Source organism: Ptiloglossa arizonensis, chromosome 13 (assembly GCF_051014685.1).
Source record: "Ptiloglossa arizonensis isolate GNS036 chromosome 13, iyPtiAriz1_principal, whole genome shotgun sequence".
Classification (NCBI taxonomy): Eukaryota; Metazoa; Arthropoda; class Insecta; order Hymenoptera; family Colletidae; genus Ptiloglossa; species Ptiloglossa arizonensis.
The window spans coordinates 3,278,930-3,304,777 of record NC_135060.1 but is presented as its reverse complement, the minus strand read 5'-3'; the positions used below and the strand labels follow the sequence as shown (position 1 = coordinate 3,304,777).

Genomic DNA, 25,848 nt, shown 5'->3' with positions numbered 1-25,848 from the left:
ATTGACATCATTACAGGACTTCCTTAAAGTCGTTTTTCTCGAAATGTCGTATCAACTAAAACAAACCATTTTACCTCAAAAAAAAATTTGTTTATCATTCGACTAAGAAATAAAAATTGAGGAAGTCAAACGTTTGCTTCAACGCGCGGTAACTTTCTCGATATTCCACATTTCATATTTCTTCTCGTTCGGAGAATATCCAGATTTACGCGATATAAATATCGTTCTCGTTCCTTCTTTAGCGCTTACTTTTCTTTTTACCCGAAAATATTCCCACCCCGTTGCAAAACGCAAATAAACAGTTTCGCAAAGTTTTAAATCCGTTCGTCGAATAATTTTCTCCAAAAAAAAAGAAAAGAAAAAGAAAAAATAAAGAAAAAAAAAAATCTCAAATATCATCCAATATTTTGGGCTCCAATCCTGACAGACCCCTCGAGAAGCGATGCTTCGGAGTATCGTATAACACGGTTTCATTTCACACGGTTTTGACATACGTGTAACACGGTACTAACCACGGGAGGGCTATCCGTTGCCAATATTTTAAGTTCCGAGCTAAACTTAATACCATGGACCAGAAGAATGTCCGATCCGAGAGATCCCGAATCAGACAATCAACACCGAACGATCATTGAAAATTCGAATAATCGGTACCGGATAACCGGCCGTTCTATCGCGATACGAGCTCGGATTTATAACCGGGACAATCTGTCGGTTATTTTAATACTCGACTTCGAAACTGCGTAACAACCGGCACAGTTACGAATATATCGTAGCCAGAGGATTTTTACCAACCGTGCCTCGGCCACGTTTAGCGGGGTACCGGTAACTTTTTTACTTTCTATTCTTTTCCCCGGTGAAAGAGATACGTATCACGAAACCGGGGCGGCACACGACCCCGAGCCGCGTTCACGGAAATCGTAATTGGGCCCGATCGGATTGACGTTGACGAAGTTATCGCAAGAAGCACTACGGACAATTAGCCTCTTCGATAATTACTCTGCTCGCGCCGTCCGTTGAAAACCACCGAGAGAAAACGAGCGAAAACTGACGGCTACTGTATTTTTCTTGGCGCTGATTCCGATCGAACCGACCACGACTCTGGAGGGATCTTTGATCTCGCCCTGTTTCTCGACAAGTTAGACGCTATTTACGCATCAGAGACTTCCGTTTTTCATTACCGATAATTCCAAATTGATGCAACCGTGCGGGAATAATCGTGGAAAATTATTCTCTTATTTCGTAAAAGGAATAGGATAATTCGATTAATGTTCCGTGTACTCGATTTTGATTTAATCGAGCGTTTCGATAAAATTTCTTGAAAATTTTCTTCAACTTCGATTTAATTGAAAGATACTTTATCCTCGGATTTTTAACATGGCGCGTGCGTGGACAAAAATACAAATTTACACAGAGACTAGTACGAATCGTTAATATTCTTTTTCCGTTTAAGCAAACGCGACAAGGAAACGGTAAATTACAATAACGTGAGCAATGGTTTATCGGTTGGGGGTGTAATCGAACTCCCCGATTTTTTCTAACGTTTCAATAATAGAGGGAAACTCGCGATACTCGGGAAATTATGCGAGGTATTATTTCGCAATTGTTGTTTCGCGTCTAGAATAAACCGAAACGGTACGCGAAGTTTGTACTCGGTTTTGTAATCGACAATTAACACGGTCAATGCCAGTGTTTAACAAAGAGAGACAGAGTTTCGTTCGAATAATCGAACGAATAAAAATAAACACACATCGATTTTCACGCAACGTTTATCGAATCGGTCGAGTGTTTATTCGTGCGTCGCAGAATGTACAAATATTATTTACCAACGATACCTCGTACCCAAACTGGTTCTTCTCGAGCCATGGGAAATTGTGTTTGAAAAACTAGTCTCGAAACTTGAAAATATATCATTATTTTTAAACCGCGCTCGAGCGTTGTCGTTACCTTACCGATATTCGATACAACGAGCAAACTTTGCGGGAATATTTTTAAAATTCTCGTAATTCGTCTTCTCGTTAATATAAATAGTAGGTCGGAACGTAATCAAAGTCTGGAACGGAGCCAAAACGAGCGTAGAAAATTTTTCTCGAAATATATACACTTCGATCGTCTCTATCGACCGATAGGACCCCATCGATCGAGTTTTCGAACGATCTCGACGAACTCTCCGTGTACGAGTCGAATCGTGTTACGCGGAGCGTCAACGACACCGAAATACATACGTACACGAACGAAACCGATGTCCGATTCGAACGCTATTAAATATTCGAAGCCGTTTGTCGCGGATCGCGCGATTCCCTGAATAATCGAAAACGATGTAACGAATCCACTCTGCAGTCCCCGTATAAACTCCCCTATCGATAAATATATACGTGTAGCGTGATTCGTGAATACGCGTACATGTGTTCAGGGTGGTCGATCTACGCTCCAAGACGAATAAAAAATGTCTTACAAACGCAATTTATATACCTTAGTCTTTGAGTTACGAACGATCGAAGAAAATATTCAAAGCTTTGCGAACAGTTTCGTATCTATTTCGTGTCCTTCCTCGTAGATCGTGTACAGTTGGGAACTGAAAAGATGACTCGTGTATTAAGGTAGTATGTTGTAGAAGCATGTTGTAGAAGAATGTGGACAACATCGATCAATTTTTACCGATCAGTAATCGCAGAAGGCCGATACGACCCTCGATTTCTTCCGTAGGTCATCTTCTCAACTGTGCACAGTACATTGTTGACGTCCGTTGAATGCAGAATAGATTTTAAGCATCGAAGAACAAAGCTTCGAACAGTTTCATCGATCGTTCGTAACTCGACAATTAAAGCATACAGGACATACGTTCGCAGGACATTTTTTACTCATCCTGGTGGGTAAATTCACCCCCTTAAGTGTAAACACGTATATTCGCAGTACATCCACACGAATCACCTTGTACATACGCGGCGTTGTTCGACGTGGATCGTCGATTAACGAAAAATCGGACCCGCTTCGCGTCAAGGGGTCGGGAAAAATTGCACGACGCGTAAAGGAGAACGCAAATAAAAGAATGCTTCGGGGGAGGGGCGCGAACTACCCTCGAGCGGTAAATTTTGATTCGCTCGTAAGGAAAAGTCCGCGAGGAAGAAGCTGCGGACTGTTTGAAACGTTGAAAGAAAAAAAGAAACGAATCGGTGGTACGGTGCGCGGCGTGCGCACCTTAATCGCTACGCCAATGGTGTCAATGATAAAATCCCTTCTGACGCAAACTGCAGCGCGATGCAGTCCGCGCAGAGAGAACAGAGTGCATTGCGGCACGGTAAAGAGCGAGATCTCGTTCGTGAAAGTAACGGGGCCCCGGCGTTTGTATTTTTCAATGCAAACCGCGCGGCGCCCGCTTCGCGCGCTCGCTCTCTCGCTCGCTCTCTCGCTCGCTCGTTCGGGCTCCGGCCCGCCGGGTTTATGATTTTGCTTAATTAATGGTTCCCTCGCCACCCCCTCGCCGGTCCATCCCTTCGAGCGTACCGAGTTGCCGCCAACCCCGTCGCCCTCCGACACCTCACCCCGCTACGTCAACCTTCCGAACGCTCCCGCGCCCCCGAGCTGCCCGACCAGAAACGGCAGTCCGGTGGCCATTAGCCTGCACGGATTGCGCAATTTCGGGAAATTGCGAAGTAATTCGCGGTTGCGGCCACTCTCGGCTCGGATCAAGAGAGACGGAGGGATAGAGCGACCGAGAGAGCCCGAGACGGCTACAGGGAGAGCCAGAGAGACAGACAGAAGGAGAGAGAGAGTGAAAGAGAGAAATACACACAGAGAGAGAGAGAGAAATGGGGGAGACAGACCATGGAGAGAGAGAAACACAGATAGACGAAGAGAGAGAGAGAAAGAGAGAATAAGAGAGAAATCCGCGAATTGTAGGAAAGGACGGCCGTTGAAGCTTTTGCGGCGCAACTGGCTTCGAGCCCGTGTTTCGCGGCAATCGATTCAACGAAGAACCGGAAGGGGGACAACAGAGACAATTATCGTACACACGCTCGCTCGCGGAGAGTTCGCGTTAAGAGTCAGGCGAGACGATCACTCTATTTGCGGTAGCTGGAATCCGGGGCCCTTGCGTTTCTTCGGGAAACTTTCGGCGAGAGGGTAGAGGGTAGAGGGGTGAGGTTCGACGAGGGGTTGGGAATACCCGCGAGGCGACGTGCGACGATATTTTAATTGAATCGATTCTAGCAGAAGGACGACTTCTTGGCAGTGCTCCACGCTTCTGCACGCCCGCGCATAGCGTTCCGCGTAGGGCAACCGCGATTCGAGTTATTCGCCGTTACGAATATTCTATCGGCGATCGAACGCCACGAACTTCGAATATCGTTAATACGGGTATTCGAGTTCCGAAATATCAACGATGCGTGTATCCGAGGATCGAAATGTTAGCGGTGCAAATATTCGAGGATCGAATTCTTCATCGGGAAGTCGAGTATCGAATCATCGATCGGGACTTCGAGTGGCGAATTATTACGAATTTGTGCCGCGAATTATTTACTTCGTCGACACTTTTCTCGTCGTGAAACTTGCACCCATTTCGGTGCAAAATATTGGGTTGTTCCTCGAGTCATTTCGTTTCTTTCGATGAAAATGAAACACGATTCTTTTAGACTGTACAAACACTTTATCAAATTGTATATTCTCCATTTTGGAAAACGAAACGACTTTTCGAAGAACGGAAAGGTAAAATCCTCGCGGCGCGAATATCGCGCAAACGTTTCGCGATTTTTAACAACTGGTTACGTAAACGTAATTCAATATCGACAAGGTGGAAACGTAACGTTACGCGAGCGAAAGAAACGAAATTAATAATCGCGCGAAGAAGATTACGCAACACGCCGCAACGAAAGTTTCTAGGCATTTCTTTGCTAACGTATCGGTAGCGTCATCGATTCCCTTCGTCGTACGCTGCAATAACAATAACAGTGATACACAGCACCATCACCACCAACACCACCACCACCACCAACCACCATCAGCATCGCATTCAAGGAAGAAAAATCAGGAAACAAATAGATAGCAAAGAGAGAACAACATTCCAACGAATAATTGCGATCGATGGCGGTCCGCTTAATAAAAAGGGGAAAAAAATAAAAAAAGAAATGGCTACAATACCGATGCTATTCTGAGTACTGAGTTCCCAGTCTTTCATGAGGATTTCTCGGGCAGGTCAGGATGACGGCGACGTGGGTGCACCTACAATGCAGACAGTGAGATCGTACATGTAGAAAACTGTGAACATTCGAAATAATGCGAACGTTGAATATTCGCCAAGTGCGTTCAAAATGCTGGTAACATATTTTAAACAACCGTTTCGCCTACGTACGCGTTTCGATCTTATTCGCGTTATCCGTTTGCATCGATGACAGTAAACTCTCGGAGCCATTCCTGTTTTCGAGTGACAAAATCATCCACCTTTGTACACGTGTACAAAAACATATTTTACGTTCGTTCAACTCTACCTTCGTTCCGTGTTTTTATAGACCCTTTGTACACGTTTTTCTTCCTCGATGTTATTTTTCGTTCAATTTAACCACGTTAGATTTTCCATCGTTTCTCGCGCGTTCGTTGTCACTCTTATTTGTATCGTTTCTGTACTTTCAACCGGTTAAACCGTAAATAAATAAATGAAAAAAGCAAAAATAAAATTGAAACCATGGGTGTGCTCGATTTTTATCCGCGGAGACTGAATATCGTGTGTACCGTTTGGCGAGTAAAGTGAATACAATTGCAATACGTGCAATCGGTGACCGAAACTTCCAAGTGAAATAAAATTTGTTACACTTTTCGTTATATCTGTATGAAAGTTTTATCAACGGATCGACGAAGTTTTCCGGTTGAAAACGAATGCGAAATAAAATTTGTTATATTTTTCATTGTATCTTCACGAGAATTTCATCAACGAATCTACAGCGTTCTCTCGATGAAAATTAATTTCATTTTACGTACAGTCGAAAAAACGGTCCGAATGTGTTCGCGATTGAACTTATTTTCATCGGTGAAATTGCAATGAAAAAAATACAAATTTCAATTCTCATTGACGAATGAAATTTTACGAGTCGCGTCTGGTAAACACAGACAGTAGGAGCGTGATTACTTTGTTAAAATTCGATATAAAAATTGTCACTCGAAAGCGGGAATAACCGTAATCGTGACTTGTGTCCTCCCAAGAAATTTAAATGTATAAAAAAATTACATCGTGTTCTTATTCGAATCGATTCGCGTAGTCATTGAAACAATTATACAATTTGTGCAACTTTTCAAGTAGGTTTCATTCGAACGGAACATTTTTAAAACAATCTCTCGCTCTGTACGTTCCGATGAGAACAAACAAACAACGTTCCTGCGAATAAGAGTTTCGCTTGGAATAGAATTTACAAAAATTAAAAATAAAAATTCTTGCGCAACGAGAACAGACACTTTGTTCATCGATACCGAAAATGTATTCTCGATCGGTACACATTTACGTTGTAACGAATGCTCGATACCGATTCGGTAACTTATTACGTTACCGAAGGTAAACATAATATTTACAATGTTACGTGCACGGTGTGCGCGGTAGCCAGACATCGTGAGTTATTTAGGTGGCTTGCAATAAAAGTTTCGAAGTAACTATTTCCATGGAACTTTTATTGCGCAAATTTAAAAATATCCGTACCGCGGGAACTATTTTTAAAAAAAAGCTCGCAAGGTAAACGTTGTTTTCGTAAAAATACCACGGTGGTAACAAAATCTAAAAAAAAAATAAAAGTTAACCGTTTCTTTGATCCCCGGATCAATATTTTTTTATTCGATCAACTTCCATTATCGTATCCCACTCTCGACGTTATCATTTTTATATTACAGTAACGTGTCTCTCGATACAATCTTTCCTCTTCCCTGTAAACAGCCTAAAAATGTTGAGAAATGGTAATAGAAAAAGGTATATTACTTTTATTCGAACTATTACAAATATATTACTTTTTTTTTAAACGACACTCGACGATCTGCGTTCTCTGCGACATCGTTTCTTAAAGCGAGTGCAACGAAGCAAACGCTAATAAAATAACCACAACGAACTCTTTCGTTCGTATTTGGGTGTCCATCCCCTTTGCGTTTCGATCAGGTCGAAGTACTCGAAAGCATTGTATAGCTACGCGTGTCTCTCTCTCTGGTTACGTAAATACTGCGAATACTCGATAACCGAGATCTCGTTTAAAAGACAAACGCAAGAAATTGCAGCCAGCCCTGGCGCAGAGGCAGAATCTAATAACAAGGTGTACGCGAGCGAGTTTTTCTTGCATTAGCTGGAAAGGACCGGACGTCCCGACTTTCACGCGGCAGCTCAGTGAAATCGCCGCGTTATAATCTACGAGCGGAGCGACTCACGGTTACGCTCACGAGCATCTTCGGAAAGCGTGGAGACGAGCGTTCGCGAACAAACAAGTTACATATTGCAAATATAACGTGCACGCTCGCGTTCCCTGTATCCAGTTCGGGTTACGCAACGTGCGCTTCGAATCACCGTTCTCCGCCAGTATGAAAAAAAAGAAGAAAAAAGAAAAAAAAAACTCGATGTCGAGAGTAATTAACGAGAACAGTGAAGCCACCCTGTACGCGCCCAATGATTCTTGACTCGCATGTTTTTCGAATACTTTTCGTTTTACGTTCATTCGGATATCGCAGATGCAATATTCACCTGCAAGTTTGAATTCTGAGACGTTGCACGAGGTGTTTCTTAGCGAGTGGTAACGAGCGATTTTATGCGAAAGAATAAACGAGAACGAACGTTTAGAATGATTTACCGATCTTCGAGTACGATTAGGTATTAATTGTTAATTCGACGAACATTTTTGTAAGATCAACGCGAGTAAATCCGCGTCGTTTGGTCCGCTTTCGTTTCTATTGGGATTTTTGAGCACCGACGATACAAAATTGTCCCGAATGATGAAACAAATGAGGTGCAAAACGATTTTCGAGCTCGTAAATCGAGCAGCAACAGAGAGTGGCTGGCACGATCGCGGAATTTAAAAATAGATCGAGACATCTTTCGTATTTTCAGAAATTCGTCCGCGCGTAAAAGCTGTCACGAGTTCGCTTTTTACAAATTGTCGCGAACCAATTTATCGAGGGGAAAAAAAGAAAGAAAAATATGTACGGGGAAGACGAGAGACGTTTCGCACCGAAACGAATAAAACAGACATCGGTCGAACTCCGAGAGAGAATACCAGAAAGAGTCGATCCGTTGGAACACGATTTATCGAGTTATCGAAATAAATACTCGACCGTTCACTTTTTCGATAGTTCTCGAAATAGTATCACCGTAATGTTCGCGACACTTTATCGAGTGAAGTAAATTATACAGGATGAAATTCGTACGACGAAAGTCTGTTCAAACTTGGAGTTATTAGCGTTGATCTCTTCGAAACGTGGACGATAAAACCGGTAATCTTATTTCGTGTCCGAAAAATAAGTAAACGGCTACTCGAGTACACGGTTTAAATACCGTTTCCGTGATACGTTTCGCGGAAAAACAACGTCGATCGGAGCATCCATCGTGTTTCGAATATTATTATCGCGGTACTGCGATGCAGAAGTTATCTCGATCGAATTCCAGAAAATTCACTGAAAATTGTTCCGGTACGGTCGATTGATATTATTCCGTTGAAAGTATACAAACGTAACTATTCTCCGAAGTGATCGTCATTCTTGCGCATACTTGAAACACGTAGTTTTATTCCCATGTAACATTCATGCGACATAATTTGCGAGCAAAGGAAACATCTCTCTGTCGCTTCGTCAAAGGTGTATACAATATACTTCGTTGGCTGTATACAGCCCGTGTTCTATAATACGTGGGACCCACTTCGAAGACGAATCAAGAACTTCGAATAATAAAATAACGTTCAGTTTCGTTTTAGTTTGAAATCGAAGCGAGCTCCGCGTTGCACTTTTCGAAGAACCGATTTAAATAAATAAACGCACGCGTAGCTTCGAAGCTAGTCGTTTTGAATATCCTGATCGCTGAAATTGTGAATCAATACGCGCGATGAAATTTCGAAACGTTATGGATCGATTTCGAAATCTTGTATTCGAAACGAAACAATTCGTAAATGCAAAGTTACTAGGTGCAACCGATTCCACTCGAGTGTTTACGGACGATGAACGATAAGTTACGTAGGATCTTGTCGACTATTCCGTAAACAGTATCCCCGGACTTGGATTCATTGGATTTTTACGTGCGGGGTCGTGTGAAATCCGTTGCACGCTGAACGTCCATTGACGATATTGAAATACTCCGGCGGAGAATCGAACAAGCTTTCCAAGTAACTACGTGTAACGCATGGATGTGTCGACAGGATAAGAAGATCAATGACAAGACGCTGACAGGCTTGCATTGGGATGCAAGGTGATCAGTTTAAGCACCTCTTGTGAAGGTAAACGGATACAGGTTGCTAGGACACAGAACTAGCTGTTACTAGGAAATATCGTCAAACGGAATATACAGTCTCCCGTGAAGAAAATCGTCAATCGTTCTTGCCAGGCCTATCTGTTTTCACAAGACACGTTACAAGTAGAAATGACAGAATTGTACAAGGTGAAAATTAAAATTTCACGATTATTATAACACAAAGCTCGTAAATGCACGAAGAAAACAATCGGGATAACGATTGTACATCCTTGTTCGTTTCAAAGATTTTAATTGCGAGAAACCAACTCGATGTTTCGTAAGATTTCTTTCACCGCTTTAAACTTATTTGATCGATGTTTTTCAATTTTTAACACGTTCGCGAGATAGTCTATTTTGCAAGAGCATCGTTTAAATTCCTCTTCGTTTACAATCCGATGTTACCCAATTCCGATTGCAAGTTCGTACCGTGTATCTTCGGCTAGATTTAAATCGATTATTTCGAATTGACTGATACGTTCCCCGATCACGATAAAAAAAATCAACCGTTTCCATTCTTTCGTTACAGTTTGCTCCCTTTTGTTTCTCAGTTTATAACGATCAAAGTATCACGGTGAAAGTAACAGAGAAATACTGGGAAACAATGAACGCGTTACAAATTTTGATTTAGGAAATCTTCAAACTTTGTAAATAGACGATACTCGATGAGAATGATCTTTCGTCGATATTTTGAAACTTTTACGTCATATTTTACATCCGGACCAGTCATAAATTAAATGTTCTTACGTCGCGATACAGTAAATTTTATTAAAAAAGAAAAAAACAAGAATCACGGACAATTTCGAGCACGTACCGACTTGTGTCGCTCTTAAGTGCCGAATCGATCATCGAGGTGGATATTACGCAACGACACCCTGCATATGCCAACAACAAAGATCGTAAATTGTCGTATACGCGAAATCAACGTCGGTACGAGATGGAAACTCGTAGCGCGAATCCGGTCGACGGACGGAGACTAAAATCAACGTTAATAAGATACATTTGTAGCTCGAGAATGGTCGTACAAATGCAAATTATAGGATCTCCGCGTATTCGTTTAGGTCGTGGCGAGCAAGCGTATCCACTCAAGCGCGGTGAAAAATATTCGCACGAATATCAAGGATCGCGCGATACGAGTTTCACCGTGAATAATAGTAATAGAAGTACGGTAACTGTTGTTTATTTTCTCGTCTATTTGGTGTGCGAGCCGTGGCTGCGCTACCTTTTGTCCTGCCTCTTTTGAACTCGCTAAAAATAAAAAGAAAAAGAAAAAGGAAAAGGAAAAAAAGAAATTCACGACAAGGTGAGCTTCCGGGTATAAAGCTGAGTATCCACGAAAGAATGCAAAGTCTCGAGGAACGCTCTTCTCTACGCGGAAAGGAATCTCGAGGGTGAACCCTGCCTTAGGCGTCATCGAGACATCGAGAACGATGCCCCGGGCATTAGGAAGCTACGTGGTACACAACGGCGTGATCTACTCGCAAAGGTGAATCTGGATAAGATTCCCGGAAAATTGCACCGCTTCTCGAAACATTCAAATTCATTATCTTCCGTACCAACGCTGAAACGAACACCGCATCGCCGAATCACCGACTCGCAAACTCTTCCAACCTTATGGATACCGGTGTATTTACTTTACGATTTATTTTAAATATCGTCGCGTAGCAGTCATCCTTACTAAAATTCCAAAGAGAGGATTAATTTTCTCGATGACACGACCAGTCGAAGGTTCACCGAGGGTGAATGTTATCGGTGTGACCAACATTCTAATTTTATTTCGAATTTGGACGAATTTAACGTGAGAACGGAATTTTTTAACAAATAAAGGATTTTTCTATGCACGAGATCGTTGGTGTATATAGAATTTTTTTCTGGTATTGTTTTTACAGCTGTAAACGGAGATATTGTTCGTCGAAAAAGTGGTCAAAACCTCGCAATTATAGAATCGGACGAATTTTGAGCGAACGGTACGAAAAGATCTAAATAAAAACGTCGACCGATCCAAATATATCGTAATAGATTCCGCGAGTAATTTCAGAAATTTGTAGATTTTGTCGAAATAGATTTCCGCTTTCGAGCACGTATTTCGCGACTGCTCTACATTTTTAATCGCCCGCTAGATTTATAGAGTGGGATAGAACTTAAAAAAGGAATTTTAATAACATCGAGCGGACTTCGAGATACTAACCTTTTGAAAAGTAATAAATCCACTCGATAAACTAATGTAAGAATAGATCGTAAAAACTGATCCGGACGTGTTGTGACGTTGATGGCTAATAGCGGCAATTGACGTGACATTAAATACTCGATGAAAAAGTGGAAGTGGAGTATCGATCCATTTGGAGTAACACTAATTTCGAACAGTGAAACGGTTCGTTGCTTTTTCGTTTCGGATATCGACGAGAGAGCAGTGGTTAGATCGGTTCGCTCCGATATCGTAAATTCACCTTACGCTCGTCGACGAATGAAATTATAATTACGCTTACGAAGTAAGAAAGGACGGTTCGTTTCGTTCGACGGTCGCGACAATAGGATCTCGACAGATTGATAATACAATTCTGAACCCGGAAGGAATAATTACTCCTCGATTCGAAATCCGAGGTACTCGTTGATTCTTTCGTTACGTATTCCATTAGCTCCGATACGCAAAGGCAATCTTCGAAATCGTTTCCCCGAAAGAATAAACAAAATCGCAGAACTGGTTTACGTTCTTCCGTTACACCGTTCCGAGATTCGTTAAAAAATAAAAGTAGGCAGAAAGTTTCGAAAAGAAACTTAAAAAGCGACCCTGCAACGTCCCGGCTGTCCTCTCCGACCGATTCTAATGAAATTCTAATAACCCCCACGAACTCCCTCGGAGCTGATTCCTATGTAAATTCGTCGACGAATTACCATGAATCGCCTCGCGTATTTTCAATGGCGTATTATAGCGAAACTGAAACATTATTTAAACGCCGGCGGTAAAGAAATTTGTTTGAATTCCCGGCGAGGTCACCGGCCGAGGATCTGTCGTAGATGGCTGGTCGTCCAACGGTTAATCTACGAGCTAATCGCTAACGTGGATCACAACTGCGTATTTAAATAGATAAAGCGTAGGTACGTTTCTTTCTCTTTCTTTTTTTTTTTTTTTTTTTTAAATCCACTTGACCCCATCCCGTAGATTACGTAACGCGTATTTCCCCTCCGGCAGGTATCGAAACGGCATCGGGATCGTGCCCGTTGAATCGTAACTCGGCGAACGTTACATCCGACCAATTCCAAAAATTGCTCCTGTGGCGATGCACACGGTGTACTTACACTGTGTGTGCGTGTACACGAGTGATACGAACGTTGGATACAGACGGTGTAATTCAAACATCTCTCTCTTTCTCTCTCTCTCTCTCTGTACGCGCTACCAGCGCAGAAGTCAAGAATCGTTCCGCGGCTTGAGCACGACCTCCATTAGCCTTCTTGATAAGCGTGCTAATTGGTTGACTTCAGCGAACGAGCAATACGCTTTGAGCTCTGTTCGGCCTTCTTGCCTCCACATTCGCGACCTCTCGATCCCGAAGCACCCCGGGTCCGCAACCTAGCGCGGACCTCGCCTATAATTTTCCTTTAACATCGACCGTAAAAACACGCCGACGAGAAATACCGACCGGTATCGCTCGAATCGCCGGACAATGCGAAGGCTTAAATATTAACGACTGCCCTTGCGTAATTAGATATTAAGTTCCATAGAACGCGCCGAGTGCACGGACGTGTCTCGCGGAGACCCGAGGGGAGATGCTCCACCACGGTGTATGAACAATCACGGAACTCTAGGTGGTCTGGAATGATCGTTTTAAGAACGCGAAGTTTTTGGGACTCTGGACGAAGATCGTTTTAGGAACGTAAAGTTTGAGTGTCTCTGGACAAAGATCGTTTTAGGAACGCGAAGTTTGAGGGAGTCTAAACGAAGATCGTTTTAGGAACGCGAAGTTTGAGGGACTCTAAACGAAGATCGTTTTAGGAACGCGAAGTTTAAGGGACTCTAAACGAAGATCGTTTTAGGAACGCGAAGTTTGAGGGACTCTGGACGAAGATCGTTTTAGGAACACGAATAGTTAGATTTTATTTTCAGATCGCGATAGTCTCCATTGTCGATAACCATCGATAACAACGCAAGTTCGATGCCACGATTTTTCCAAACGGATTCGACGAACCTTGACACATGTTCTCCACAATTCGGACAAACCGAGGGATGTATCGGTATACAAGGAGTAAAAGGCGTAGAATGGATTGTACTATCGATGTATTTACAATTAATACGACTGAGATATCCGTTTGATTTTACACGATCCATCCCTCAGGTAACCATCCCGAGCGGGAAACTCTGTCGGTTCGCCTCTTTATCACGATAATCCACCTCCTACGCGTTTCTCCCCGCCAGCGCAGCGCAGACGGAAAGCTACGGGCGCATTTAATTTGCAAATGCAGATTGCTTTTCATTTTAATATAAATTGTTCGAAACAAAGGCAGTAATTATGGCGTGCTCTCGTCGCTTTGAAAACGCTGGTGTTCGTTACCCTCGCAGCCGGTTCGCTCGCCCTTTGCGCTTTTGCCCACCCTTTCACCTCTCTCTCTCTCTCTTTCTCTCTCTTCCTCTCTCTCTCTCTCTCTCTCTTTTTCTCTGTGCGCGTGTCTCTGTCGTCCGTACCCTTGGCGCTCGGTTCGACTCGACGAAGAAAGAAGAACGAAATTCGATTATAGTCGAGAGACGAGGAAAATAAACGGAAAAATGGGACTCTCGTTTCATCGATGATCAACCACCGGACACTGGCAGCGTTATTCACGAGCATGAATCATCATTCCGCGTCCGATAAAGTACGGCCATCGTGTTCTCGTAATTATATAAAATCCTACTCGGCTACGCGCGATCCAATCGCGTTATTAGCCTTGTCGGGACTCGCTCGTAACACCGATAACAAAATCGCGCGTAATTAAATGAATTGTTACAAGGTGCGCTGTCGAACGAAAGCAAGTTTACGGTAATGTTCGATCGTTGCAGCGTCGCTCCGCGATTCACCGCCGGGGATTAACGTTTCCCGTGTTGCTCGCGATCGGTTGCGTTCGAACGCGGTTAAATACGAAAGTACTTCGCGATGAACCGTAACTTCTCTACGATATGCAAACTCGTTTTTACTCGGCGGGGATTTACCGACGCGGTTTCACCCAACTCGAATTACGTTACGAAAAGAAATTCGACCGTTTCGATCGTAAAAACCTTGATTTTATTAACCCGAGCAACGGACGATAATTTTAGCGAGAGCGCGAACGAAAAATAATCGGATTTAAACTCGAGTATCTTGTCGCGTGGACGACACTCGGTCGCAATTAGGTATCGCACAGTTAGGACGGTCGATACACTTGCCGACTTCGATACTCGAAAATCTCTCTTATCTGTAGATTGTAACTGCGTACCGTTTCAAGCGATGCGTACGTACGAACCGTGATTTCGATCAGAGATTTTACGACGAGTCTGTACGTTTTTTCAAATTTTATATCGACGCTTGTTCGATTCTACCAAATGTTACGGTGCGCAGAGCCAAAGTGTACAAGCGTACGCGAAAATTATAACGTATTCCAGAGTTCGAATATCGTTCCGTTGAATAACGCCTTAAATTACATTTTTCATTTTTCATTTTTCATTTTTCGGTATAAACGTAACTGGAAGGAAACTTAATAACCGTATCCGAAAATTTGCAAAGTTGTACGGTGCGCGCTCAAAGATAAATCGGTTACGGATTAAGGAAACGGTGGAATACCGGTTACACGGGACCGTCACGTTCGACAAATAAGGCTAAACGACCTTATTATCGCTATCGGAACCGTAATGTATGCGATAGAACGCTACGTGCTCCTGTTGCGCCGAGCATACAAAGAGAAAACCGTTCCCGGTTCCGTCTGCTGCCGGGCATTCGAATCTCCCGCTACTCGTGCACACGGTCGGACAAAGCCCCGACACTCGATGCTCCGAGCATTACGCTCGTTTTGCTCCGTTCCGCACCAATGAGAAACGACGCCCGCGACAAAGCGCGCCGATAAAAGCCACTTTGACGGAACGGTTCGATTGCCGGAGCGATCAATTACCCGCTACCTTTTTTCTAATCAGATATTCGCCCAATAAAAAGGAGCCGACCGGCCCGGAAGAAGAAGTGGCAATAATGCGACTATTCTCAACGGTAAAGGGAGCACCGTACGAACCGGCGAACACTTCTCGCGTTTAATTCGGTAATTTTATTTCCACGGTACGAGTACTCGAATCCATTCCTGACGTTCGGTAATTAAACGCTGCGAGAGCAGTCGGCCATTCGGAGATAGATTTTTCGATAGGCACGGCCGATCTACCGTGAATCGGTGGTACCGACCGTGGTCGAGTGTTTCGGTACTTGGTAAATCGGGGAGCGTTTCCACGGAACACTGCTTCGTAATTTTTACGGATCGTATCGTCGTTGAACGGAGTGGAGCAGTGGTACGAATTTTGGGGAAAAAATTTAGGCAAGAGAAACAAAAATCGATGCTAATACACCGACCGGTGTGTTTCGCGGAAATGAATTTATACGTTTTGAACGTATACGTTTCGAACCTTGTTCGACCGATCGATCGACTCTGTTGGACTTTTCAACGACGGTCGAATTTCAAGATAACGAGAAAGAGAGCAATTTTATCGATGCGCACGCGATATAATTTTTCGAAAATTTTCCAGGCTCGTATCGCGGTGAAAAGAAAACATCGCGTGTACATTTATTCGCTAAACTCCAGTTTACAGGGACCCTTGCAACGTTTCGTCCCCTAATGTCGCCGGAAACCGGCGAATAATTTATTCGAAAACCATCTTCGCGTTCTCGAGCGGCGCTCGAGGCAACACCACCGGGTGCAACTTGTCTCCGAACTATCGTCGAAATCGACAGGAAGAGGGTGTGTACCCGTCCCCGCGAGATTCGAAAAATGGAGCGAACGCGTTACACGATCGAAACGACGCGCGCGGCTCAAGATACAGTATAAATCCCATCGGCCGCGGGAACCGCGCAATTATGTTAATTACCCGAGGCATGTCTCGCGGCTGATATTCCGGTATCGCGAGCCTCGTTACGATAGAGACCGAATTAGAAGGGAGGCGATCGTTCGAGGAAGATCGTGGAAGCATTCGCAGCTATGAATATCTCGTGGTCCATTCAAGGGTGCATAACAGCGGCAAGTGAATTTGGCCGTTCGGCCGCAAGAACGGAGATGCTTGGCTTGTAAACGATGCACGACAACGTTCGGCTGCATCGAGAGTCAAGAGTATTCCCTGTACCCTCTCCCCCCGCCCCCACCCCCACCCCCCACCCCCACCCCACCCCCTTGGTCCTTGTCTCCCGTATGCTTCTCTATATCTTCCTGTTCAATCACACGTATATACGGACAGAACTAGGGGGTGGTCGGGGAGGTTGCGAGAGACAGGGGAAGAAAGAGAGACAGAGAGTGCGAGAGAAGAGAGGAGGAGAGGAGAGGAGAGTACCAGCCGCATTCCTAGCATACCGCGGGGCCAACTGGTTAGCAAGCGATTTACGATATTGTAAACCGATGCGACGGCGGCGGCCGTGCCCACCGCCGAACCTCAATCTAATAGTGGCGACTTCGACCTCCAATGCCAAAGGCACGTCGTCCCGACGGTAACATTGTTGAACCCCGCTTTTACTTCCGCACGGTCGACGCCGCGCCGCATCGCACCGCACCGCACCGGTGGACCGTCGGCCTAACGAGTTTGCCATTCTCATGGTAATCGCGGCCACCTCCGCGATCTACCTGCGAGAAACTTCCTTTTGATTCCGATGAAAAGAAACGTTCAAAGGAGAGAGGGAAACAGAACCGCGGAAATGAAAGAGAACAAGAGAGAGCGGGGTGACCAACCATCCAACGAAGGAAATTTTGATGGACCAACGGAGAGAGAACGGACAGAGTAAGAGAGAGGAAGATATCGTGGAGACGAACCATCGAACGAAGGAAACGTTGATGGACGAAAAGAGAGAGGACTTCCCGGATAGCTCACCGATCGAACGATAACGATCGATCGACCATGGAAGAAGCATCGTCTTCTAGCCCGAGACCTGGACGCGTCGTTGCGCAACTGTCGCGGACCTAATTTCTTCGTTCCAAAGAGACGATTTTTCACCGCTCCGTGGGTTTTTCAACGATTTGAAAATATACCCTACGAGACAACGTTACGGGACGATACTCGTAAATTGGAAAACGCTCCAACTAGCGATAAATCCACGTTTATTCGCGGGATAACGTCCTTCGTGGATGTTTCAACGGCATCGCGGCTTATATTAATTTTGCTTCGTTTCGAGGTATTAATGCCCAACGCGTTTACGATCTACCGCCTAGCGGGTGGATCGGGACGGTTTCCGCTCGACGTGGTAATATTGCAAAATATCGGGCCACCGATCGATACAGCAGCGAACGAAAAATAGAAGTGTTGCTTTCGATACGTTTACGCGTGGCATCCTCTAATATTTACGCTCGTAAACGAATATGCAAAGGATATTGCGCAGGATATTTCCTAACGATCAATTGTTTCAGACTTTCTTATCTCTTGGGGCGTATATAGACGACCGTTTCGAATTTTACTCGGAAGATCAAATACGACAGCATTGGATTATTCTTTTACCAGAGAAGAGAAGATGGAACATTCGTTGCTATAAAAATCGTTAAACTTAATCGTAACGCGTATATTCGCGCCTACGGGGGTTAAAGTATTCGGTGCAAAATACGGAGGATAATTTAGTCGTTCGAACGTTTGAAAATGATCGCTAGCCTGACGAGAGACGCGGAATCGAGTTATCCGACAGCCAGAAATATATATTCTCCACTCGATGGTTAAATTGGCCGAATTTCCTCGGGAACTCGACGTTCGTTCGAAGTCTTCAACGCGCGTGAACGTTTTACCAAGTATTCCGAACGTGAAATCGTGATTCGAACGATCTAAATGAAACGTAACGATAGCCGTTACGAGCAATTTCATAGAGCAAATCTCGGCGGGGCGCGAGGGGGATCGGGCGGAGCGAATTGAAATTAAAGCGGACAGTAGCCGTGAAATTTAAACCTCCGCGAAACTCGGATATCCCCCACCCCGTTAAGAAACTCTAGGAACGTTACGTTGTTCGAACATTATTGCGTTCATTAAGTGCGCTAATGGAACGCGACAAGGGTTTCCCGACTTTACCGAATTCTCCGATTTCGATGGAAACGCGTCGCGCGATCTCCGTTTACTTTTCTCAACGCGATTCCATCGTAACGGTTGAAACGAAAAACGAAAATGGAAACGTAGAGTAAGTATCCACGGACCGTTATCTTTCGTTAAAAAAATTCAAACTCTTCCATCGACTCGCCGAATTCGCGTCTATGTTTCGTTCGTTGACTCGTATCTACTTTCGACTCGTGACTCGTACTTTCTTCGATGTATCGATCAAATGTGTTTTACTTTTTCCAGCGTGTTGCAATTCGTCGATACGTTTCACTGTTCTCGATGTATTATAATTCATCAACGTGTTGCACATTTCTCGATGTATTATAATTCGTCGACGCGTTTCGCTCTCTTCGATGTATCACAATTCGTCGATGCGTTTCACTCTCTTCGATGTATCGTAATTCGTCGATACGTTTCGCTCTCTTCGATGTATTACAATTTGTCAATGTCTTTCGCTTTCTTCTATGTGTTACGATTCGCCAGCGTGTTTTACTACGATCGACGACTCTTTCGATCGATCTTAGGAACACGCATACACGAACATCGAACGAGAAGTGCATCCCGTGGAAGACGAGGTGCAGTTGAAGTGCAATTGTCGAAACTTCGCTTCGATGTTAAAATTTGCAACAATTCGTCCAACTATCGTCGACACGGTCATTCGAAGATCGATTCTAAAGCGTGCAGAGTCGTCCTATGACTTATCGTACGATGCAGTCGCGTTGCACGGTAATAAGACGGTGTTGTAAAGTGCAGTTTTGACGAAGGACAGGTTGGAAGACGCGTTTGGTCGTTCGGAGGCCAGTTGGACAGATTCTCCGCACTATTTCAAGCTGGAAGCAGATGCGTGGCAGGCAGCGAAAGTATTTCTTTTTACGGCCAAGTGTACTACGTTTTACTACGTTTCGGGGAGATTCGTCGAACAACGGGTTGTTACGTCCGTGGGAAAAACAACGCAGGACAGCTCGGTACGTCTATCGTTACACCTCATCGTGTGATTAATCGTCGTGTTCGTGGCCTCTAATAGACGCAACGATTCATCGTACGATAGTCGTACACCAGTGTTGTACACACGACCGTCGAACGCGACTACGGAACGGGTTGTACGACGTCCCCGCACACTACGATCGTGGAGTAAAAGTATCGAAGAGGCTGAAAGCCAAAATTGGACAGATTGCCGATAACTCCGAGAAAGGAGTGTCGACAATTCGCGTTTAATAGTGATCAGTAACTAACTTGGGTCGATGGAACGCGTATCGTCTATAGTTTTCCCAAACGATATATATTTCAAGCTTTCCAGACTTTGGTGCGCGTTTTCCTGGGAATATAGTACGTATCACCAGAGTACTATTTTCGATCATTGAATCTCGGTAGAGCTTATATTTTCCGCGACGAAAGATTTTCTATAGTATACTCGAAAAATTTTCGAAACATTAACACGAGGACGTCTCGAAATGCAATAAACGCTATCGGTGAAAAAATGAAACAACTTATCAACCAGCAACGACGATGATCGATTCAGCGTTAAAACTCGTGCGCAAAAGTTCGGTAGAAAAGTGATCGAGAATATAAAGACGGAGCCGATTCGACCGAGTATTCTCGAAGAAGAAAAATTCGAATCGAATGAAAACGACGTTTCGAGCTAGCATCGGCGACATCGCGTCGTCCCTTTGACAACCACCGAAACGAAGGAGGCCAAGATTCGCTCGCGATGAAACAAATTCCGCGAGATCGATAGTTAACGCTCACGGGTCGCTTTATCGGCTTCAAAGAGCGTATTTCTGCGCCGTTACCGGCTGGTACTTGCCGCCCTTCCCCCTCTTTCTCGCCGTTAAGAAGCACATTTCAAGCGTGTTTCTCGAGCGCGAAGCGAACAGGTTCGCCTCTGTGTGGCAAATAATCAGAGGCGGCAAGTGTGAGCGAGTTGGCTCGGCGGGGCGGCGATGGAGGGGCCTTTGGACAGGGAAAACCGAGAGAGAACGCGACACGGGGGCCGGGCGAAAGAAAGAAAGAGAGAGAGACAGGAAGGGGCAGGGTGGAAACAGTGGAAAGAGAGAAAGAGAAACGCGTTACAAACGGTAATCTAGTTGCAAACATAGCTCGGGGTTGGAGCTCGAGCAACCATGCGGAATAATGATACGTAATCGCGAAACTCCCGCGGGCTCGCGCAACCACACGTGCGCGCACGCGCGTATGCGTACATACGCGTACATACGCGTACATACGTACATACGACTTATACGTAGAATCGGTCTACAGAGTGTACGTGTCGCGTACACGCGGGCACCGGTAACACCGCGTAGCGTACACCACCCGAAAGTCATTGTAGAACAAGCGAAACGCGCTCGTGTCATTTACCGCGCGCATTTGCGATCGACGCGGTACAACGCCATCCCCGTACCCCACGCGTGCTCAACAACCCCTAACTTTCGCGTTCCCTGTAATTTCAACGATACTCCGTCCGACCGTAGAGATACCGCCGCTAATTAGAGTTTCATAATGATCTGGTCGCGCGGCTGCGTCGAAGAACAATGAAAAATTGAACGATCGGTGGAAAAGTGACGCGACAGTGGCCACCGCTCGATTCTCGCGATTAATCGACCGACGGGATAATCGAATTTTTTTTCTTTCTTTTTCCTCTCCGTTTCGAACAACGGAACATCAGCGCCCGTTTCGCACCGTGAACAATTATAATTTATTTCGCGAACGAGTAACGCGATTTGCATACATCTCGACGAACGGTGACGCTTCAACGCGGAGCGAGAAAGAGCGCGGAAAACTCATTTTCGAAACAACGACAATTTTCCAGCTTGACACCGGTTCGCGGAACGAGCAATTATTTTGCAACGGTTTGGAAATATTTTAAAAGACGATCTTCCAGGCCGACAGCGGTCGTTACGTTACCGATTTGTAAACTATTGCACGTTCAAGGATAGGAAAATCGTTTCTACGGAGATGTCGAAGAGGTTGTTTCTACTTTTCTTTTTCTGTTGTATGTATTTTTTTTTTTTAGAATATTTTGCGCTATTGTATTCAACTATGTTGATTTCATTTTGCCTCCTTGCATTATCGAGGAATCAATAACGCTCGATGTGTGGTAATAATGCTCGTAATAATACCGAGCGGGTTACAAAATCGAATGCACCGCGAAAACTACGACTTTGTTGTAATTTCTCGTTGTATACCGTGTGACTTTCTCGAGTGGTATTGGTCCAGACGCAGACTCTTCTTTGTATCTTTTTCGCTAGTACTTAACCGTGTCTAAAATTTTATCTTCGGCAGATTTCACACTTTCTCGTTCGCAAAGCGTGGAATCCTCGTTGAAGTTCATCGTGTCGTACTTTCGCCTTTTTACGTCGTAAAGGATTTTCCAATACCACGATCGAAAGTTATTTCAGTTACGATTGAATGTGTATCCGATCGATACATTATTCCACGTTTTAGCTGTAACATTGATACATTGACCGCTACGGTGGTCACCGGTGACCGTCGCTCCGAGCTTGAAAGTTTCTTCGAAACATTTCCAAGGAACGATCCCTGATATTTTGAAACTTTTAAGTTTCCGTCGTTAACTATAAAATACTAAGTACACCGACGAACTATCGAGTATTCCTATTAAAATATTCGGTTGAAAAGTGCAACGACGAATTTGGAACGACAGACCGAGATAACGTTATCCCAGAACGTTTACTTTCCCTTACCACGTTGTTAGGATTATCGAGATTCTGTCCGAGACAAAGTCGAGCAACGACTTACTCTGTCAGCTGACACGTTAAGTGACATCTTTACGAGCAGATGTTAACGAATGATCGTGAAACGACAGGTGTTTGCGGAGTACGTTGTATACGGTAATGGTCGGTTTTGATTTATGTTTCGAGCACTTTCGTTCGATCGTTTCGAAGATCGACGATACTCCGTTTCGAAAAGGAAGAAACGTGGCAGAGTTTGTGGCTTCGTCCTGAAACAATAATCCTGAGAAAATGCTTGCCATTGAAAATCGAAGATTTCATTTTCCTTAAAATTGTCTCCGTTTCTTAACGGACGACGCGGACGAACGAAAAAATGAGAACGAGTAAAAAAACATCTGGGAGTGTACCGTCGAAATTTCAAGTCAACGAGGTGGTTGGGTTTCGAGGAATCTTAACGTCCGATTCGAAAAACGCGGTTTCGAGGTAAACGCATTCGAAGCTGGCCGGCGGTGCGCTCGAGCAATCTGACACGCTCTGGAAAATATTCCGTAACTGCGTTACATTTTCGAATTTCAAAATAAAACTTCGGCTGTATATCCTCGCACATCGAAAGACGTGAAAAAGAATTTAGAATTCTCTCTCCCGGAAATCGTGTTTGTTATCCCCGAGCTTACGAGCGCGCTGGAGTCGTTCACCGAGCTTCTCGAAATATTATCCGTTTCCGAAATTTCGAAAGGAAACTTCGGAAACGCATTCGCGGACCTTTCGACTCCCTCTCGAGGGTAAAGGGAAAATTTCCAATTGAAAATAAAAAAAAATAAAAGAAGAGGAAACGCAAAAGTGAGAAAAGAAGATCGAGGCTCGTAATTAGCACGGGGAAGGTAAGTGCGCGAGCGTACACACAATAGGGGTACTGTAAAATTCCATTGGAGGATCCCGTCCCAAGCCAAAAACGGATTTCCGTCGAAATAACTGTTAACGTTACGAATTGCATCCCCGGCATGCACGGTGCACGGTGCACGGTGCACGGTGCACGGTGCACGCGCGGATTGGAAAATTTCAACTGCAAAGCTAGCCGTGTATCCCTCTCGCTCCGAGTGGCCGATTCTCGCCGGTTCCCCCACTCCTGAGCGTCGAGGACCGCGCGCAGCCCGTCCTCGTTCCACTTGGCGCATCGCGCGTCGCTCGGTCTCGGTCTAGCGTCGCTCGTGTGCGCGGCACGTCAGAACCGTACGGACCACCGTTCCCCGTGCTTCGTCGGCTATCTCCCTCCCTACCGCGCGACCCTCCTTCCACGCTCGGCGCTCGAGTGCATACACCTGCAACTCGGATGCAGTTACATTTTTGCGGTTGACGCAACCATTCTGTTCATCGTCCGCGTAAATATGTGCGTGATTACTTTTAATTCCCTCTATTTGTCGGCCGCGTCCGCTGCCACGTTCTACCTCTTCCCATTTTTCTCTCGTTCCACTCTGTCTCGCGTTCACTGTATCTATCCACCGACCCCTCTCCCCATTCGTCGCCCCGCGTTCCCCTTTCCCCGCTCACTCGCGCTCCACCTCTCTCACTCTTTATCTCTGTCTCTCTCTCACCCACCGTGTATACGCAAACGGCCGTCTTTTCATCTCTAAACGCTCGTCCGACCGCCGATTAACCGCGCAACCTGTCGCATCTCCGACGAATCCGCGTTCATTATTCGTAACCCGGTTGAATTGATTCGCGCCATTCTGCCGGGGGATGTTTCACCGACGCTTAATTGGAAGCCGTGATCGCGACGGTGACACGGTGCAGAAATTTTTGTTCGAACAACCGATGGCACTTCCAAACGCGTACCTTTGTCCCGCTTTTACGATACGAAACACGTTTCTTTGGAAAAACCAACGAAAACGTTTCTCGACTATTCGTCGACGATCGCGATCCAACTCCCTCTTACGATCCATTGTATAATACCTCGGTCGATTCGTCGCGTATCTCGGTTTACATCCGAACGAGGTCGCGTTGCGGCTAATTTTCATCGGAGAAGTGAATTTCATTGGGGGATGAATTGAATCAAGGGTATACGTAAAATATTTAACGATTCTCGCCTATCGATTGGTAAGATTTTTATCGATATCGACAAATCGATACTCGTTCCACCTAAAACCTTTTCATCCATCGGTTGGTGAAATACTCGTGAACGGTGATACAGTTTCTGGCGATACTTTTATCGCGCACCGAAACAATATATCCGAGTACAAAAATGATCGAAAGAAAAGAATACCGGTCTCACTCGCTCGACGCGCAGACTCTACCGTCTCTCTCCGTTCCTCGATACTCCCTTGTCGCTATTTATACTCGAACTTTCTCTCTTTATCGACTCCCTGCGACTCATTTCGAAACGTACGTCTATTATTCCCTAGATAAGAGCGTCGCTTGTAACATTTACACGGTAAACCACGTAACGTCGTTACGGACAAAGGACTCTCGCCCGTTGAAACTCATCCGTACCCGGCACGCGTAAAACCACCAACACTCCCGACGAGTTCGCGCGTACACCTAGAGTCATCGGCGAATTTCGTAACGTAGCTGGGTTTCGATCGCAGCGTTTTCGTTTCTCTTCGGTAATGCGAGAACGGCGTGTAATTAAAAAGCGATAAACGATTAAGAGAGCAACGATAGCGCGGACGGAGGTGGTGGAAGGTAACGTTTCGGTCGGTTAGAGGGAAAACGATAGGTTTACAGGGAGCACGGTGTGTTCTCGGTTCGTTGAACCGAGCGACGGAACCGCGGTAACAGGTATCGGTGGTCTCGGGCAGAAATCAAAGTGCGCGTTCGAGGAAACGACGTCTCTCGGGTAACGACAATGAACCTTTCCGTTTTCACGATCGTAGAAAGCGGCACAGCCTCGTAAATTTGCCACGTCGCATCGAGCTCGATAATTAAGGCGAAGCGTCGTTAAAGACGCCGGGACGCTGTTTCGGAACTTGGCCAACCGCCAAGAAAAGAAAGACGTGTGCCAGGAACACGTGCGTGTAGTTGCCTAACCCGTGAATCACGCGCTCGAAGCAGCTTCGCGCGGTTCAATTTGTGGAGCGCGGCGTCTTCGCGCGACAAAATCAGCCAAATGCCCGCGGGACCGGACGACCGACTCCTCTCGGAAACGCCTCGTTCGAGAATAATTCCCTCGCTTCCGAGAAATACTAGCGTAGAATGACGTTACGTTCGACCACCGACACCCTTCCAATCGGCTGGCATTTTTCAGTTTTCGAGCGTCGAAGTTTCAACGACGTTGCGCGCGTACTTTGAATCGCGAACACTTCGAGAGATCGGGGATATAGCATCGAGGCAAAGGTGTGCGCCGCGTCGTACGGTGTAATTTCAAAAGACATTTGAATCGAATACGACGCGATATATTCCTAATTCGAGACGAGAGCCACGAGAGGCTCTCCGCGATACGGATTTTGGTAACAATTGTTTTTGCATCG

At 45.1% G+C, this 25,848-nt stretch overlaps 1 protein-coding gene across 6 annotated transcripts in view; it reads right to left on the bottom strand.

Annotated features, from left to right (window-relative positions):
* Window positions 1–25,848, bottom strand: part of Scalloped (TEA domain transcription factor 1 homolog scalloped) — a 240,967-nt gene that overhangs the window by 132,830 nt on the left and 82,289 nt on the right. For 3 of the 6 annotated variants that reach the window (XM_076325392.1, XM_076325397.1, XM_076325393.1), the window contains exon 2: window positions 5,134–5,214. The exons of 2 other annotated variants lie outside the window; for them this stretch is intronic. In XM_076325392.1, coding sequence (XP_076181507.1) covers window positions 5,134–5,170 — 37 coding nt within the window. In that variant the 5' untranslated portion in view covers window positions 5,171–5,214. Of the gene's footprint in view, window positions 1–5,133; window positions 5,251–25,848 lie in introns of all 6 variants that reach the window. One more of the 6 variants, XM_076325394.1, reaches the window with a different exon arrangement.